Source organism: Glycine soja, chromosome 15 (genome assembly GCF_004193775.1).
Source record: "Glycine soja cultivar W05 chromosome 15, ASM419377v2, whole genome shotgun sequence".
Classification (NCBI taxonomy): Eukaryota; Viridiplantae; Streptophyta; class Magnoliopsida; order Fabales; family Fabaceae; genus Glycine; species Glycine soja.
The window spans coordinates 13,695,960-13,716,483 of record NC_041016.1 but is presented as its reverse complement, the minus strand read 5'-3'; the positions used below and the strand labels follow the sequence as shown (position 1 = coordinate 13,716,483).

Genomic DNA, 20,524 nt, shown 5'->3' with positions numbered 1-20,524 from the left:
CATGACCTATTGGCCCACAAAGAAAGCGCCAAAGCTACGAAGGTGTGGCTAATGGCTATCACCAAGTAAAGAATCATGATAAATAATAATGCCTGAATATTGTTTTATAGATATCTGTATTTTAAAGATATTTATTAAAGAATTTAAAAAAATATTTATTATAAAAATTATAAAAGAATATAAAAAATATCATTAATAATATAATTTTATATATTCTAATAAAAAAAATTTAATTCTTCAACGTGGTAAGAATACTAGTTAGCCTTTTGTCTTATTTTATTTAGAGCATTATCATGTTGCTGATTTATAAATTAATGTTTCTCAATTGACTAAAAGTAGGAATCTGCTTTTGATTCATAGTAGAATTAAGTTCGCACCCTCACTTACACCCTTAATCTGCTAAAGCTTCGTTTACAGACGTATTCCAATTATTAAAGGCTTTTAATTGGGTTTCCACTGTCTGTGGAAAAACTGAAGATTATGATCATGAAGATAAACAAAGTGGTGTCACTTTCTTCAGCTGCAGCTCTTAAATCTGTGTGTTCCAAAACTTTTTGAGGTAAAGTCTCAAAACTTTCTCTCTTTTCTCATTAATCACATTCTTGCTTAATTAGCTCTTCTTTTACAAATTCTTCTTCATTATATTCAGCTGCAGCTCTTAAATCTGTGTGCTCCAAAACTTTTTGAGGCGAAGTCTCAAAACTTTCTCTCTTTTCTCATTAATCACATTCTTGCTTAATTAGCTCTTCTTTTACAAATTCTTCTTCATTATATTCAGCTGCAGCTCTTAAATCTGTGTGTTCCAAAACTTTTTGAGGTAAAGTCTCAAAACTTTCTCTCTTTTCTCATTAATCACATTCTTGCTTAATTAGCTCTTCTTTTACAAATTTTTAATTCTTCATTATATAATTAGTTTGATAGTTGATAGTATATCACTCTAACTCTCAATCTTCCGTTCCTTTTTATCCTCCTTTTTGGTGGAAATAACTCTTCAACAAAAGATATATCTTCATAGAGGAGTTTCAAAATCATTCCTTACAATTTTTTGGGTGGGGGTTCTTTATCATGCTTCTTCTACCTCCCACCACCCCCTCTCTTCCTTTTTGTTTTCCAAGATAATCTTTCTTTAAAAAGAATCTATTTGAGGCACAGTGGGTTGTTAAATTCATGTACTTCTCTTAGCGAGAATTCGAACCTTAATTTGTTAATTAGGAGACTAACTTCTTCTGCTACACTCAATTCTGTTGGCTCCACCTCCCCTCTTGGATATGCAAACGAAACAAGCCCTTCTATCACACCAGTTTTCAAGTAACTTCCTTTTCTCATTCAGTCTATCATATTTTATCATACATCTTATGCTTCTCTAATTCGTAATAACCTTTACAAAGTATCAGTTGCATATAGAGTTCCTTTATCTTTCTTCCGATGCGTTTTCTGCTCCCTGATTCTGCTATTTTCCAACTTTGATCGCGGATTTCTTCCGTTATCTCCCAAACTCAGAAAAAAAAAAAAAAATACTCTCTTCTGTTTCTTATATATACAGGAACGTAGGTAGTATAATATACACTGACTTTGAGTAAGCCCAATTTTGGTTAACTGGAAAGTTAGCTAGCATACTGAAAGATCCTTTGCACAGACTTGAAATACGTTCAGGTATGTATGTATGTATGTATGGAATAACTGAATACGGATAGGTTGTTTGAGGTTTGAATTGCGAAGACTTGGTAGTTTGTAAGTCAATGTCCAAAAACTTTAAAGCAAAAAGATAATCACTTGTAGTTTAATACTACATTATTCTCTCGTGTGTCACGAAAGAGAGTGAGAGTTATCTGGCTGCACGTACCTAACTGACACGTTGCAAGTTAATATGATGATAGAATAAGACACAGGCATGAACACAGCCTCCTTTATTATTCTTCAGTACAAATTAATTTTTGTTTGATATGAGTAATATTATTATGAATGGGATTTTTTTTTAAACTGTTTTAGGTAACTATAAATAAGACTTGAAATTCAAATTATTAATTAAATTAGAATAAAGTTACATTACTTGTTGATCCACGTAATGGACGATTTATAGTCGTTGTAATGATCACGTTAATCTGTTCCCTGAAAGTGAAAAGAGGATTCCTCACCACACCACACCAACGACTCTATCTAATCTCTTTCGTGATTTCAGTTCCAACGTAAGAATCATACTGCTTTGGAACGTTGTTGCTATTTAATTTGCATGTGTATATATAAAATTAATATAATATTATCAAGACTCAATATATTACTAATAAGTAAAAGAAATACTCTCAATTAGCCTATTGGTTTTGGAGTTTGACTATAGCGTTGATCTTAAACAAGCGAACATTAGGTGTGGGCCACAATTGAACACCGGAGCTACAATGAATAATTGAATATTGTAAAAGGTTAGTACTGCGTCATTTGTAAAAAAAGGTAACTTTTTATTTTTTAAATTAAAATAATTATGTAATATGTATATAAATTAAATAAAGGATTAAGACACCAAATTCATGTTAGTTTATATATCACTTCGTTTTCTTTTATTTTCATTTTAAAAAATTAAATAAGAAAAATTGTACATATCTAAAGTTTTCTTCCTTTCTTCCAAATATCTTTAAAACACACCCTAAAATACTTGCTTATCAGAGTAAAGATTCTATGTTTGTTTTACAGAAACATGGATACGGTAAATGCAAACCCAGCAGCAACATCGTCACCATCACAAACGCAGGTGGTTGTTCCTATGGCTTCTGCTTATTTTTCAAGCCCTTCTGTTGAATTAACAACACAAGCACATGTGGTTCAGATGGCTTCTCCTCAACCTCGACACCCTTCCCGTCACATATTGGAAGATAAAAGTACTCTTTCTCTCTCCTATATTTTTATGCATGTATAATACTATATAGTTTCATTTTACTATAATTTTATGAAAATAATTACAAGAAAAATTAAGTCTGATTTAACTTTTAAGCTAGAGACAGCTATTAGAATCATGTGATGTCACAAATTTTGATTTCCAATTTTTAATCAATGCAATTACATAAATCAATTCATGAATTCACCATTGAAAAGATTATTAAGCATTTATTATCATATTGTAATACATTAGACACTATTATTTAGTGATAGTAACATCACTTTGAAAATAAAAGTCTTCGGTCCAATAGACACAAATACTGCCAAAACCAACTTCCAAAAACCAAATACGTCCTCAAACATGTTATAGTTGCAATTCGCAACATTAAAGAATCCACTTATTTTATCAATCATCTGTTTATTTTGCAAAGCCAACGCTAGCAATCATGGTACAAGATGTGGCCCCAATATAGGTGTGGACGTGTGGTTGTAAGAGACTAATCTAACTTATGTGGTCTCGAATTCGTGTTAGGAATGCAATTTGCATAAAATTTATCAGGGAGAGTTTTACCTCTTTAATTAGTATAGTATTATCAAAATAGGGTGATTAAATCCAAAATTAATAACTAACATGTGTTAGTCTAAATGATATTTGATTTGAATTCTTTAAATAAGATCTTGAATTCAAATATTGAGTAAAAAGAGGTCATTGATTGAGAGGAGAAATCTCAATAAAAGTTGGTGGATATTTGTTATGAACAAAATCATAAATACTGTTTGAATGTGTGTATCAGTCGCTTTGATTTTTTATTTTTTAATTTATTTATTAAGTTTTAAGGAGTTTGTTGTTAGGTTATTTGACTGTTATGTATCAGTCATTTAGTGGCTTAAGCTTAGTTGCTGAAGTTTAGTTAGTTGTTATTTTTTATTTTTCAGTTTTTAACTCAATCTATTTAAGTAATATCTGATGCAATCAATAAAGGTGTGCATTTTTGTTATTTACAATATTCAACTCTCTTCTTCTTTAATATATCTCCAACAAACTGGTATCAAGAGCTATTTTTCTCAAGGGGATCTGTGAATAATTCAACAACAAATCTTACCTTCCTTGATTCAATCCATAACATGGATTCTGAAACACCCTTTACAGCATTAGTGCCACAATAAAAAAATTATAAATTATGGGCAGCTAGGATGAAAGCCCACCTTAAAGCGAATGATCTTTGAGAAGCTGTTGAGGAAGACTATGGAGTTCTTCCCTTAATAGATAATCCAACCATGGCTCTAGCTCAAGAGTCATACTTTAAAGAAATCAAGGAAGTCCAAGACAAAACCTACATTATTTTTCGTTGTTCTAGAAGAGATTTTTACCAGAATCATGCACCAAAACTCAGCATTTGAATTTGGAATTTCTTTAAAACTGAATATGAAGGAGATGACAAACTTAAAGGTATGCAAGTGCTCAATCTAATTCGTGCGTTCGAGATGCAGTGAATGAAGGAGTCAGAGACGATCAATGAGTACACGAATAAACTTCTTAGCATTGCTAACCAAATAAGGCTGCTTGGTTTTGAATTTTTTGATTCTAGAATCGTTTAGAAAATATTGTAGGCTAACTTGCAAAGCAATCAAGGAAAGAAAGACAAAAGGTGGAGTTTTAAGAAGAATTTCAACCCAAGTGTTATAGCTAGCGAAAAGAAGAGGGACTTTCCTCTTTGCAAACATTGTAACTAAAAGGGTCATCCTCCTTTCAAATGTTGGAGAAGACCTGATGTAAAGTGTGGGAAGCGCAATAAACTTGGCCACCATGAAAGAATATGCAAAAACAATTCTCAACAGAAGAACGATGCACAAGTAGTAAGCGAACAAGAGGAAGAGCAACAACTGTTCATACCATTATGTTTTACAAGCAGCAATTCAAGCTCTAGTGATTGTTGACTTGTAGACAGTGGTTGTACTAATCACATGACTAGTAATGAAGAACTCATTAGAGATTTGGACAAGTCACAAGTATCCAAAGTTAGAATTGGTAATGGCGATTACATTACTATCAAAGGGAAGGGAATTGTTATTATAGAGAGTAGCACAAGTACAAAACAAATTTCTAATGTTTTGTATGCACCTGACATTGATAAGAATTTACTAAGTGTTAGGCAGCTACTTGAGAAGGGATTCAAAGTCTTCTTTGAGAACAAGCAATGCACAATCAAGGATCCGTATGACAATGAGGTCATAAGAATTAAAATGAGAGGCAAGAGTTTCTCACTTGACCCAATGGCGAAGGAGCAAGCAGCTTATATGGTTGCTATGACCAACACAAAGACTTGGCATAAGAGGCCAGGTCATTTTCATCATGCAGCAATTTTGAATATGCAAAAGAAGGAGTTAGTTTATGGCTTACGCACCATATTGAGTTTAATCTACCAAGCTGCAAGACATGTTATTTTGGTAAACAAGCAAAGCTTCCTTTCCAAAAGGGAGCTTGGAGAGCTAACATGAAGCTGCGACTCATTCATACAGATGTTGTCGAACCTCATAAAACTCCTTCACTAAATGGGAGTAAATATTATATTGTTTTTATTGACGATTATACAAGGATGTGTTGGGTCTATTTTCTTAGGTTCAAGTCAGAGGTTGCAGGTGTGTTCTTTAAATTCAAGAACTGGATTGAGAACCAAAGTGGTTTTAGGATTCAAGTTTTGAGGTCAAATAACGGAAAGGAATACACCTCAAATGAATTTGATAAATTCTGTGAGGAGGCTGGAATTGAGTATCAACTTATAGCACCATACACTCCACAACAAAATGGGGTCAATGAGTGGAAAAATAGAACCATAATGGAGATGACTAGATGTCTGCTTCATGAGAAGGAACTTCCTAGAGAATATTGGGCGGAGGCATCAAATACTGTTGTATTTTTGTTGAACAAACTTCCCACAAAAGCAGTTGATGGGAAGACTCCTTTTGAGTCCTGGTATGACTTTAAGCCACAATTAAAAAATCTGAAAGTTTTCGATTGTTTGTGTTTTACGAATGTACCACAGGTTAAGCGAGACAAGTTGGACAAAAGAGCGAAGCCCGACATATTTATCAGGTATAGCCTAACATCTAAAGCTTATAGAATTTTTCAACCTAACACAAGAAAATTCTAATAAGTAGGGATGTAAGCTTCATGGAGAATGAGAAGTGGAGCTGGAACAATGAAAAAAATCAGCAAACTGATGATTCGAATCAAGAAGAGTTAGTTGATTATCCTCTTGTTCGTGACACTAGATTAATTGCTGACATATATCAGAGGTGCAATGTTGCTGTGCTTGAACCAACAGGATATTAGGAAGCAGAAAAAGATCCTAAATGGAGGGATGCTATGCGGAAAGAGCTTGCTATGATAAAAAAAATCAGACCTGAGAATTAGTTGAAAGACCTCAACATCAGAAGATGATTGGAGTAAAGTGGGTGTCCTTAGTAAGTCTAATTTATATGTTAAAGGTGACAGTGATAATTCTTTTTGTGGTATCCTTATATATGGATGATCTCTTAGTCATTGGCAGCAACATTGAGCTTATTCAACAATTCAAAGAAGACATGATGCGAGTCTTTGAGATAACTGATCTTGGAGAAATGTCTTATTTCCTCGGAATAGAAATCGAGCAGAGACAAAATGAAATATTCATTTCTCAACAAAAGCATGCAGAGGAGATTCTAAAGAAGTTTCGCATGGGTAACTGTAAGAGTATGAGGACTCCTATGTGTCAAAAAGAGAAGTAGTGCAAGGATGATGGAACAACTAAAGTGGATGAGTTCGAATATAGAAGTTTGGTTGGCTGCTACAAGACCATATATTATGTATGTTGTAAGTGTTTTTTCAAGATATATGAATTGTGCTAATGAGTCTCATCTTAGAGCTGCAAAAAGAGTTCTCAAATATGTCAAGGGAACTGTAAGCTTCGGTGTTAAGTTTTTCTTGACACCAAGCTTTGAGTTACAAGGTTATTCTGACAGTGATTAGACTGGGTCTTTAAATGACATGAAGAGCACTTCTAGATTTTGTTTCAACTTCAGATCGGGAATATTTGCATGGAGTTCAAAGAAGCAAGAAATTGTGGCTCAATCAATAACTGAAGCATAGTTCATCATTACAACAACATCTGTTAATCATGCTTTATGGCTGAGAAAAATTTTAAATGATCTGCACTTAGAGCAAAAAACGAGTACCAAAGTCATGGTTGATAATCAATCGACTATAGCTAGCTATCTCAAACAATCCAGTTTTTCATGGCAAAACCAAGCATTTTAGCATCAAACTACTATTTGTCAGAGATGTTCAGAAAGATGGTACAGTTAGATTGAAGTATCGCAAAACTGAAGATCAACTGGCAGACATGTTCACAAAGCCTTTTGCAAAAAGCAGATTTGAAGATCTAAGAGAAAGACTTGAGATTTGCACCTACCGATCCATGATGCAAGGAGGAGTGTTTGAATGTGTGCATCAGTGGCTTTGATTTTTTATTCTTTAATTTATTTACCAAGTTTTAAGGAGTTTGTTGTTAGGTTGTTTGATTGTTATGTACTAGTCATTTAGTGGCTTAAGCTTAGATGCTGAAGTTTAGCTAGTTGTTATTTTCTGTTTTCAGATTTTAACTCAATCTATTTAAGCAATATTTGATGCAATCATGTGCATTTTTATTATTTACAATATTTAGCTCTCATCTTCTTTAATATATATATCTCCAACAAATACTTTATACTAATGACTTGGTGATAAAAATTAAAAATTAAAACCCAAATTAATACCAAATCAACTTAGAACTATTTTATACATAAATAAACTTATGTTGTCTTCAGCTGAAGTAAATTTTGCATTTTAATTTCTGCAGGGGAATACTTAGAGAAATGTATACCCCTTTATAAGCTAGCACTGAGAGGTGACTGGAATGCAGCCAGGCGCATGATAGATGCAGACATTAGTCTATTAAACGCTGCTATAACAAAGGAATGGGGTACACTACTTCATGTTGTGGCAGGAACAGACCGAGTACACTTTGTGAATCAGCTGGTGAAATTACTGAGCCCAGATGACTTAGAACTGCAAAATTTCAATGGAAACACCGCGTTTTGCTATGCTGCTGCATTTGGAAACTTGCAAATTGCTGCTATGATGATCAAGAAAAATGCTTGCCTACCGAAAATCCGGGGCGGAGAAGGAGCCACTCCTCTTTACATGGCTGCCTTACAAGGAAAAGGTGACATGGCTAGGCATCTCTATGATCTGACTTCCGAAATTTTAGAAGAAGACGAGTGGACTACATTGTTCTTCCTTTGCATAAAGAATGGATTGTATGGTGAGTGAATTTGCCTTAGTTTTTCCTCCATTCATGAAAATTTACAAGGTTACTAGATAATTAAGCATCTACATATATCAATTGAGAGGAGTGCATGATTTAGAATATGAGAAGGATTAACCTAAATCAAACAACAATACATGAATTGGTTAAGTTTAAAAATTGTTTAATAATCTCATAATCACTTAAAAAATTAGCATGACTTTTTGATTTAATCTTAATTTTTCATGATTTTATCTAATGATCAAACCCCACTTTCTTGCAAATATAATTAGATCTTAAATGATAAAGATTAAAAAAATATACATAATTTAGTCATGCATATGACCTTTAACTAAATTTTAATCTTGATCATTCATAATTATATGAAGATTTTATAATTCTTCTCATCATAAAAGGATTTCTCACTTGATATATCACTAATATTTTTCTGATAAATAGGAATCAAAGACGATGTGTCAAGATATTTATGATAACTCACTAATATTTATAAAAATAAATTCATCTGTTTACATGGGAATACCAAATTTATATAAATAGTTATATATTTTCCCTCACTTGAATTTTTCATTTGACATACACTTCGCATAAATTTTGAAAATAGAAACAAAAATCAAATTCAACGTTGTTAGCTACACTTAATACGTACGTTTGTCAACAGGGTCATTGTCTCATTTTTTTTACAATTTGATAGGCGAGTTATTGTCTCAGGAATAAATCATAAATGTTTCGTGGTCACATGTCATGTCTATCTATGTCCAACCTATAATATTGACTAATTAAAGGAGAATAATTAATACATTGAACTTTCAGTAATTCAGTTACACCAAATGAATATATATGTTCGTCTTTACAGAATTTCGAGAATGGACAAGAATGAGTTATGAGGATCACATACTAATTAACGGCTCAGGACATGAATTTTTTAGGCTAGACACACTGAATTAAGGAAAGTTTTATGACATTTTCACAGAGAAGCCAAGAGTATAATTCGGTAAAGTTAGTTCTGTAATCATATATTGACAATGAATTAAGGAATAAATAAAGGACAGAATAATTGAAGCATATATATGTTAATCTATATAAATCTTTTCTATTTTATTACTGTTTAAATTGCAGACATTGCACACTAGACATGCCTTTGACTTTTACGTGATCATGTTCTCATGCGTCACAATTGTAACTACAAGAAGGGAAAAGAAAAATAGAGCACATAAACATCCCTTAATTAAGATCTCTACGCAGGAGATCCATTTCTTGGAGAACAACTTTGAAGATTTACACACTTTTCAAAAAAAAAGTTATTACTCATGCTGTTACAGTAAAACAGGCGGAGGAAAATGAGAGAGAAAAATAGTTGAAATACATAAAGGAAGGAGACGAAGAACAACAAAAAAATTAAGCCAACAAAAGATCCATGAAAAACAAAACAACATCAGATCTTTTTTGCAATAGAGAGAACCACGAAACAATTTTTTTAAAAAAATAATACATCACAAAGAAGGAAAAGGGAGGAATACCAGGGAATGGGAGAAGACGAGGTGTGCAAAGGAGGAGGGGAAGGGGGTAAGAAGAAACACGTGAAGGAGGGAAAGGGAGGAAGAAGAAGTGGGAAAGAAGGGGTGTCGAGTAAAGAGACGAAGAGAAGGAGAGTGGGAAAGATGAGGGAGAGAGGAAGAAAGTTGTTGAGAGTTAAAAAAAAAAGAATGTTGGCTACAAAATTTAATTATATTAATATTGGAATTTTAGAGGATCTTTATAAGATATCAATATCACCATCAGGAACACATTACATTAGATTATCAAGAAGAGTTTTAGGAATACCTGAATACATAATGATTGATCAAACAAACGCAGTGAAATATGAATCTGTATGTGATTTCTTATTTATGTACTCTTTTTAAGATCTGTTACGGATCGGATAACCAGCTAATAGCGTAACCTATAGCTTTATAGTTCTTCCTCAACTAGAACATCTTTATTCCTTAATAGGACCTTTGTAACTCTTCATATGGGAAAAAGAGAAACTATATGTGACGGCTCAATATATTGGGGATTATAGTCTTCTTATAGTGTATTAACCTAATAGGATTCTCATTATCCCCTAATGAGTCCACAATCACATTTGCTCATTTAAGTTCATATCCTCTGGTCTAGTTGTCTAACGAGCTCACTTAATTTAATCACATAAAATAAAATCCACTAATGATAAATAACTAATATAATTGTCTTATAATATTAGTTCACATTAATTATTGGAATAGAAAATTTCAACAATCTCCCACTTGGGCTACATATTGTAACAATTATATCAAAAATTCTTAAGCGTGCATCTATATGCTATTTACCTTTAGACTTCAACCTTAACAACCTGGTCCATCTCATGTATCAATAATGGAATCACTGCGTCTTTCGTCACTACAATAAATGTAACTAGACCCCAATGACCATCACATTAATACACTTAATGACATAGGTCAATATGAATAAATAGCATGTAAATTACATGTAATGTGATCTCCGTCATGTCTATTTTTAATTGATCCAAACTTTATTCTTTATAGAGATCAATTCAAACACAACATAAATATTGCAAACAAAACAAGCTTATAATGAAATGATAAACTTTAACTTTATTTCTACAGAAAATTCAAACAACAAAATGTTTGTAAACCGTTAGATATAGAACATAAGTAAGACACCCACTAAACTATGGTACTATCAGGAATTACACCTATATGAGCATTGTGCTCATGAAAAACTTTAAGTGTCATACCTTTAGTAAGTGGATCAGCTAGCATGGAATGAGTTCCTATATGTTCTACACAAATATGTATTTTCTGAATTCTTTATTTAACAATCAAATACTTTATGTCAACAAACTTTTACTTGGTTGAATCCTTAATAATACCGCTAAGATATTGTCTCAATAAACACCTCATGGCTACTTAATGTTGTCGGCAATAGACAAGCTCGTTACAATAATTTAGCAATCATAAATTCTAGTATGATATCTCATAGCAAAATATTAACTCCACCAACACGGTTAAATGTGGATCTTTATGTGAAGTGATTGATATTAAGACATTAAAAAAAAATCAAAGTCAGAATACCCAATGATCTCTAAACTTTTAAACTTTCAATATGAAAACATTTAATTTCTTGTTCTCTTCAATTAATGCATAATGCGCTTTACTACTTTCTAGTATTGCATACCAAGATTATTCATATATTACCTTAGGACTCCCATAAAAACTTATTTCAAGACAATAAAAAAAACTTAAGCATACATGATAAATTGTAATATAATTGTTTTACAATAATAATTCGTATGATGATAGTAGGATGTCATCAATATATAATACTAAAATAATAAATTTACTCCCACTGAATTTTTAGCACACACAATCATCAACCAAATTTACCTCAACATCATAAGATATAATCTTGATGAATTTTATAATATCATAGATGAGAGACTTGTTCAAAAGTATAAATGGATTTCTTTAGTTTGCATAGTATAGACTTTAGATCATCTTAAACAAGGTTTTCTGGTTGCACCGCATAAATTATTTCATTAATGTTTCCATTTAGAAACGTAATCTTTACATCCATCTATGCAAAACAATTATCAAAATGATCTACAATATCATTATAATCCTAAGAAAGTCTTTCTAAGAAATCAGAGAGAAAGTCTCTTTGTGATTAATGTCTTCCTTCTTGTAAAACTTTTGGTCACAAGACAATCTTTGTATATCTCAAAATTACCCATTGAATCTCTTTCAACTATAAATATTTATTTATAACTTATGGGTTTCACACTTTCAAGCAATTTGACGATAAGCCTTTGTACTTATCATTATTTAATTACCATATCTGTTTCTTGAACAATGATAAGTACAAAGGCTTATCTATTGTCAATAACAAATTATTCTTTAAAGACAAAACTCTGAACTCAATTTCCTCGAGGAGTCTTGCATGTCTCAAACATGATCTTAAAGTGGGATTGTAAAACTTATACTTGTGATTGCTTTAAATGTAACAAAAAAAAATTATAACTAATTATCTTTAAGTCCAACTTACCTTCATTCAGCTTATAAGACATTGCTTCGACCGAACATTCCTAAATGTGTATATGCCTAATGTTAGAATTTATCCGACTCATACCTATAGGGTAGTGATTACTTTAATTGGTACCCTAAAAGGATATAAATTGTATTCTTTAATGTCTTTCCCCAAAACGACTTTGGCAGAGAAGAATTAAACTTCTTACCATATTTGTACAGGTCTAGTTTCATCATTTTGCAACTTTGTTCATGCTAGGTTTGCTTAACATTACATGTTGTAAAACAATTTCACAATTATTGAAGAAAAATACATGAGAGACTCTAAACGTTGTACCTTATGTCATATATACCATAATATTCCCCATGGTCACATTTGATAACCTTAATTTTCTTTTTTTTTTGCATAGTTGAAGTTCAACTTCATCTTTGAAAGACTGAATGTCTAGAGGTCAAAACTTCTCATAATTTAAATAAAGATAAATAATCTATGTACATAATAAAATATATTTTTTCATTCCATAAATCCATAAGGAATAGAACACAAATATATGCATGTATTAGTTCTAAGACATCCTTATTTCTTCTAGCACCTGAATTCTATTTTGTTTGTTTATTTTTCCTTTATATACTCAATATAGACTATAAGGGCCAACCAATACAAAGGATCCAGGATTTCCTATAACACAAACATCCAAATTCTCTATTAAAAGATATGATTTAAGCGTTTATGTTATAAAGTAACGAAATTCTCATTTAATTTTAAGTTTTGTACCACCCAAAAAATGTTTTCAATAGGAACACTTAAATATTCATAAAAGAACTCAATTTGCAACATTTGAATCACATGAGAGACTAAATTTATTATTTCTAATTGAACAAAAATAACTGAACTTGTCCAAATTAGAAATAAAATTTGGTTTAATAAATAGCTCAATATATGTCTCAACCAAATTCAAATGAAATTTAGTCTTTTAAAACAACATAAAAGTTCTCATAACTTCAACTATAACTTTATGTCATCGTCCACATAGAAGAATCTTCCATTATCACTTACGCAATATCTTCAACTCTCAACTGACTCCCCTCAAACTTTAAATTTTATACATGCAACTTTGGGATTTAAATAATGAGTAATTTAAACCATACTAGTAACAACAATAATAATTAAAGAAGAGAACAATAAATATACAATGCACCAATAATCTTTATGGTAAATTTTAAGACCCAAACAACATATCTAGTACACCATTAATCCTCAATCTTTGGATTGAAAAAGACAAACTACAAGTGATACTCTCAACGCATTTATCAAACATTGGTGATAAGTTCTATCAAACAAAGGTTATCTTTGGACACTCTGTTACTCACATGGAAAACTTATATGATGATTATTCTGATCAAATAATGATTGTTTTTGAACATTTCATTATTCACATAGAAAATCACACTATTAATAATCGTCGTATGTTTACCATCGCAAGCATATAATTATTCTACCAAATTGTGTCTTCCTTTGGACCAAGCATAATTCGCATGAATAATTCCATGCAACATCCATGTAAATTCAATCAAATCAACTTATGCAACAGAGGTTACTTTGGCAACATGTTGTTTCAATGAATTTAACCAAAAAATACAGGACAATTTAATATAATAAACGTGAGGTCTTAAAATTACACAACTTTCACATATAATTTAGTTATATAAAAATATATACAACATAACATGCAAATATTTTACAGAACAGACCCATCACAAGATACCTAGCTAGCACGACATTAATTCCTAGACAAATTAATTTGTACTTAGTAATGCAATGAATTTTGTCAAATAATAGTCTTTCTTTGGACTGACTATTATTCACATGAAAATACCTTTATAATTGTCACATATTTATCATCACGGGTATAAAATATTATTTGGTCAAATTGCGTCTTTCTTTAGGCCAAACACAATTCTCATAAATAATTTCATACAAAATCTATGCAATTTTAATTGAATCAATTTTCACAATAGGGATTATTTTTGCAATATATCGTGTCAAGCAATTTAATTAAAAAAATATTAGACATACAAATAAATGGGAATGATATGTTACTATTGGATTTAGACTCAATCATGATTAGGGGTGGGAATAGGTCAGGCCGGCCTACAGGGGCTTACGACCTGGCCTACATAAAGCCTTGCTTGGACTGACCTATTTAATTAAAAGGTTAGGCTCAGACTTTTTTAAAAGCCTATTAAATTAAATAAACCAGGCTTAGGCTTATTAAGAAGTCTTATAAGCCTGATAGGCCGGCTTATATATATGTATATATACTTATATTATTTTTTGGGTACAATTAATTTTTTTTTAAAACTAGCAGACTTTGATTACACATTACTCCTCCATAACTTTCATTCCTATAATCAAGTAAGACTTTAATTCAATTTAGGTGTGAGTCATGTGCCCCTTTATATTCCTCATTGTTTTTATTGGGTTTTCCTATTAACGTTTCCTTTTCCTATTAGGTTTCCTTTTCCTTTTAACTTTCCTGTTAAGTTCCTATTCCAGAGCAAACAAAAATCATATCATTTTTACTCCAAGCTTTGATAGAGGTAAAACTTCAAAACCTTACCATTTTTTCTTGCATCTTCTTATTCCTTTAACATTTTTTATTTCATCTTCTTTTTATCTTCTCTTTTCCATGCATATATTCTTTCTTCGTGGTGAAAGCCTACTAGCTCTTCTTCTCCTTTTCCGTGAAGGAATATTAAAGATTTAATGTGAAGAAGGCTTGTAAAAAGGCTATCAGGTCAGACTAGACTTTTTAAAAGGACAGGCCGAGTCAAAATAAAAGTCTTTGATAGGCTATAGGTCAGGCTCAGGCCTCAAAAATTTATCGTAGGCTAGACTCGGGCCTTTTAAAGTCTGACTTGACCTATTCTCACCCCTAATCATGATAGAAAAAATATAAAACATTAATTACGACAAGTAAATATCATATCCTTAACTTATATTTAATGTTATCGTTGATTTATACTTAAAATGCCTCAAGTAAATATTTCATCTGCCAACGTTATCACAAATTTATGAAAGGAAATAAAAAAATCATGTATAAATTCCTAAAAGAAATCTTTAAAATATTTTATATTAATAAGAAAATAATAAGATTATTCATAAAAAATATTTTTTTAGTACTGATTTATATTTGTGATGCTAGTGCAATGCACTTTAGAGACCGAAGAAACTTTACTTCACCTTCAACTTTAATTTGCTCCCACGTTAGAAAACTAGAGTTATATAAATAAAATATATAATAATGTTTCTCCTTTAATTTATTAGCATTACAAGAAACATGAAGTACACATTTTATCCTAAAGGAAGTGAAACAAACCAATACACTATTAGAAAACGTTAAAAGCCAATCGTGAGAAACCATGATCAGGAAAACAACAAAGCAACATTTTTTTTTATGAAACAGAAAAACAACCCAATTCCTACAAACCAATCTATTGCAAAAAAAAAAAAAAAAACTTTGATTCACAATAATCTAACAGTAATGGTGGCGGCTCTCATACCACTTGTTGGAATTTTAGAGGATCCTTATAAAATACCAATATAACCACCCGGAACACATTATATTAGATTATCAATAAGAGTTTTAGGAATACCTGAATACATAATGATTGATCAAACAAACGCAGTGAAATCTAAATCCGTATGTGATTTCTTATCTTTGTACTCTTTTTAGGATCTATTACGAAACGAATAATCGACTAATAGCGTAACCGGTGGCTTCATGGTTCTTCCTCCATCAGAACCTCTTTATTCTTTAATAGGACCTTCATAACTTTTTATATGGGGAGAAGATAAACTATATGTGATGGTTCGGTATATTGGGAGACAATAACCTTCTTATAGCGTCGTAATAAGGTTTTCATTATTTCCTAATGGGTCAACACTAACATCTATTCATTTAAGTTCATATCCTCTAATTTAGATGTCTAATAGATTCACTTAATTTGATCACCTAAAATAAAATTCACTAATAATAAATAACTAGTATAATTATTTTATAATATTAGCTCATATTAATTATTGGAATAGAAAATTTCAACAATTAAATTTAATAAATATTTAAATAAAATATTTAAAAATAGAGTTCATTTAGGACCTATTAAAAGTTATAAAAGATTTCAAAATGAGATTTACCACTAAAAGAAAAAAAATATGAAATCTTTAATCTTATGTAACATTAAAGATCCATCAAAAAATAGTTTAAGATTTCAACATGAGATCTCCCACCAAAAATGCTTTAAGCGGTCATCAATTAGCTATGCAGCAATTGCATTCCTAGCAAATTTGGAAAATTTTGCAGATATAGCTTTGAAAATGCTAAAAAAACACTCAATGCTGGCGTTGGAAAGGGATGAGAACAACGACACGGGCTTGCATGTCTTGGCTCGACAGCCTGGTGGTTTTACTGGTCGTAGTCAATGGTGGCTTCCAAACCAGATCTTGGACTATAGTAAGTTTTTACAGTCACTATTAATACTTGGAAAACTAGGTAAAAGGGTTCATGTTCTCCTTATACTGCTTTTCATGCACTCTAGCCATTTTTACCAGCCAACTAATATTTCAGTATGTGTAAATATTTATCTTTATATAATTAAAATTCATAATAAATAAATATTTTTAATATAAAATTTTATTATGGTTAAAATTTATAAAAAAAAAAATATTTTCAATATATAAATTATATTTTAGATTTATAGTTCACAAATTAATTTATAATATCATTTTTTTAACTATTGATATTTTTTTAAGAAAAACGAAACTTTTGAAATTTAATTTAGAAACAGATAAAAGAATGTATATTGAAAAGAATAGATCAAATATTTAAGAAAATTAAGTATAAAAATAAGGATAAAAGAATGATAGTTTGACTGGAAAGAGATTTTTTTTTATTTTTACAGGTTGCCAAAATAGTATATGAAATGTACATGAGAAAAGAGAGAGGTTACTAAAAATAACTAATTGTATATTGAGAATGACTCACCAAATTGTGTGTTCTAATTTTTAAGATGAGAATATTTTTTTTAACATTATCTTCAATCGATCCACATTTTTAAGATAATAAATACCTTAATAGTATTCATATTATTGATTATATTGCTTCAACCAGAACATTTACTTCATCATTAGTTTCTAATGGCATCACTGACTAGTCCAATTATCGTGACAGGCATGAAGACAACACCATTCGTCCAACTTGTTGAGTGTCTTTGGAACAAGCTTCTCCAACAAGATTACGATGAAACAGAGATGAGGAGTTTCATAAATCTACCATCACAAATAACATTTGATGCTACACAAGTTGGAAATTTTCAATTTGTAGCTACACTTATGAGGTCTTTCCCTGATTTATTATGGGAAATGGATGAGAAAAACCGAAGTATAATTCACATTGCTGTTATACATCGGCATTCAAGTATCTATAGTCTAATACACGAACTAGGCTCCTTCAAAGATTTCATATCGACTTTTGAAGATGATGAAGGAAACAATATATTGCACTATGCTGCTAAGTTGACACCTCCTGATAAACTTAGCTTAATTTCTGGAGCAGCTCTTCAAATGACACATGAATTACGATGGTTCGAGGTATATTTCCCACAACTCACAATACCTGTGGCTGTTATACTATGCATATATTGATCTTTCTCTTTCATTTCATTCAGTTTCAAACCTAAATCAAGGTGATTTTTTAATTACTTTTACTTAAGCATCAGTTGTTTATTATTATTATTATTATATAGACGGTAAGTATATTCAAATCGAAATCTTATTAGACTTTAATTTTAGTACATTTAAATTAAATTCTTATATATTATTGTTAGGGTCAATAATATTTTTAATTCCTGAAAAATGGGTTATTTTTTATTTTAGCTTCCGAATTTTAAAATCATAAATTTCATTCCCTTTATTTTTAAAATATCCTAACTTTTAGTCCCTAAAATTATAAGGTTTGGTTCCCTACAGTATTAGCTTTGAGGACTAATGCTTGGGTATTTCAAAAGTACAAAACAGAAACCTTAGTTATGGTTTAATTTTAAAAGTTGGGGAATAAATCACCAATTTTTCAGGAGAAAAAAATCACCATTAACTCTTACTGACTTATTTTTTTTTAGCACCATTAACCCTTATTATTATATAGTACTATAACATTATAATTTTACATGGCAGGAGGTGAAAGAATTAATGTTGCTATTAGATGTAGAGAAGAAAAATGTCAAAGGCAAAACTCCCCGTGAAATATTTGCTGAGGAGCACAAAGAATTATTGATAAAGGCAGAGTCATGGACAAAGAGCACATCTATTAATTGCATGCTTGTTTCTGCACTCATAACCGCAGGAGTTTTCACTGCTACATTTATGATACCTGGTGGCAACGATAAAAAATTAGGAACTCCCAACTTTTTGCACAAACCAGCATTCTTGGCATTCTCATTATCAGTTGCATGTGCACTGGTATCAGCCTCAGCCTCCATACTAATGTTCTTGTCTATCTATATTAGCTATGCAGAGGAAGAATGTTTCAAGTTGCTCCCTAAAAAGTTACTATTAGGAATGGTGGCACAAATCATTTCCATCATAAGCATGATGGTGGCTTTTAGTGTTGCATTTTACATGTCATATTCCCATGGTTCAAAGTGGGTTCAAATTTTCATAGTTGTGATTTCAGTTGTGCCTATATTCTTGTTATTTCCACTGTGTTGGTTTGATATTTTCCGCTCATCTTACTTTTGTATGACTCTATTTCTGCGGAGAAAATATATACTTAACTAAAAAAGCAGAGCCATTTATATTATTGATTAGTATGTAATTGTATGTTATAAAAATTTGTTTATTTTTTTTAAATTTTTAGACGTATTAAAAATATAATTATTTTCTTTCTAAACATTTATAAGAAGTAATTAAGTGAAAATAAAAATAAAAAAATAATTTTAAAATGATAGTAAAAATAATTAATAATTTTAATATGATTTATTAAAATAAGTATTCTTCTTAAAGTTAAAAGGATCTTATAATTTGAGAGGAAGAGAGTACATAATTCATTAAGATTAAGAAAAATAGATTATTTAATTGATAATAAATTTATTTAAAATTTATATATTTTTAAAAAATGTCAATATCATTAATATTTTTTTTCTCTTTTTAAATGTATGTTAATATATTTTTTTTTCTTATTTAATTAAATGTATTTTTAATTTAAAAATAATTAATACATAAGACAATATGAATTGAATGTTATATAAAAAATAAATAATTTTTTTAAAAAATATATATAAATAACAACGGAATATAATGCAATAATTACGGGGATTAACCTGACAGATGTGAAATAATGTGGGTAAAGGGGACAACAAATTAAACTTTGGATTTTGATCCTTTGCTGTCCGAGGCTGAACTGGAAGTGCAGTTTGCACTGAATGTTTACTTAGTTATAGACCTAAATCCTGTGAAAAATGAAGGTATTTTTTTACATTCTCAACGTTGACTTTTTATAAAAAAAATTATGGATTATTATACGATGATTTCTAGAAAAAAAAGTCATCGTACAATAAAAAAAATAGTATCAACGTTAACTTTTTTAACATTCTCAACGTTGACTTTTATAAAAAAATTATAGTTAGAAAAATTAATCCTCAAATGAAATTCAATGTAACTAAAAAAATATATTTTATGAATTATTATACGATTTAGATTGTTTTAAATTTAGTTAAATACTTTTCTTGTTATGATTTATAACTATTATACGAAAAAATAATGTTATTTAACTAATGTTTAAGAAAAAAAGTTAATATAAATATCTAAATACTCATAAAATACCAAGATGTATATTAAAATTATTAGTTTTATGGAATGTGGATATACATTTTTAGGGAAAATACAAATTAAAAAAATGTATAATATTTTACTTATTAAATAGCATTCTTATAAAGAAATAAACACGATCAATGAAATAAAAAAAAAAGAATCATTTTAAATTTTCTTACATCATATTTTTTTATTAATTTTCTTACTTATTAAATATATTTTTTTTAAAGAAAAATGCATATATTTTTAAGTGATCTATTTCTTTTTCATAAAAGATTAAGAATGATTTTTGTGAAATGTCATCAAATCTAGAGATTGAGCAACAAGAGCAATGAGACATCACTGAATTAAACAAATCAAATAAAAAAAATATATTCAATTTT

The 20,524-nt window shown here is 30.2% G+C and overlaps 1 protein-coding gene across 11 annotated transcripts; it reads left to right on the top strand.

Moving 5' to 3' along the window:
• The first annotated feature begins 306 nt into the window (after nt 1-306).
• Nucleotides 307-19,131, top strand: LOC114387906. Of its 11 annotated transcripts, none has more exons than XM_028348157.1 (9): nt 308-559; nt 779-817; nt 2,363-2,417; nt 2,686-2,870; nt 7,746-8,210; nt 14,789-14,875; nt 16,639-16,788; nt 17,506-17,924; nt 18,507-19,131. In XM_028348157.1, exons 4-9 carry the CDS (start codon nt 2,690-2,692, stop codon nt 19,107-19,109), a joined length of 1,905 nt encoding a protein of 634 aa, XP_028203958.1. In that variant the 5' UTR covers nt 308-559; nt 779-817; nt 2,363-2,417; nt 2,686-2,689; the 3' UTR covers nt 19,110-19,131. The 11 variants fall into 11 exon arrangements, with proteins under 11 accessions (XP_028203964.1, XP_028203958.1, XP_028203959.1 ...); XM_028348158.1 differs by having other exon boundaries at nt 2,353-2,417; XM_028348152.1 differs by lacking the exon at nt 2,363-2,417 and adding an exon at nt 650-688.
• The last annotated feature ends 1,393 nt before the right edge of the window (nt 19,132-20,524 follow it).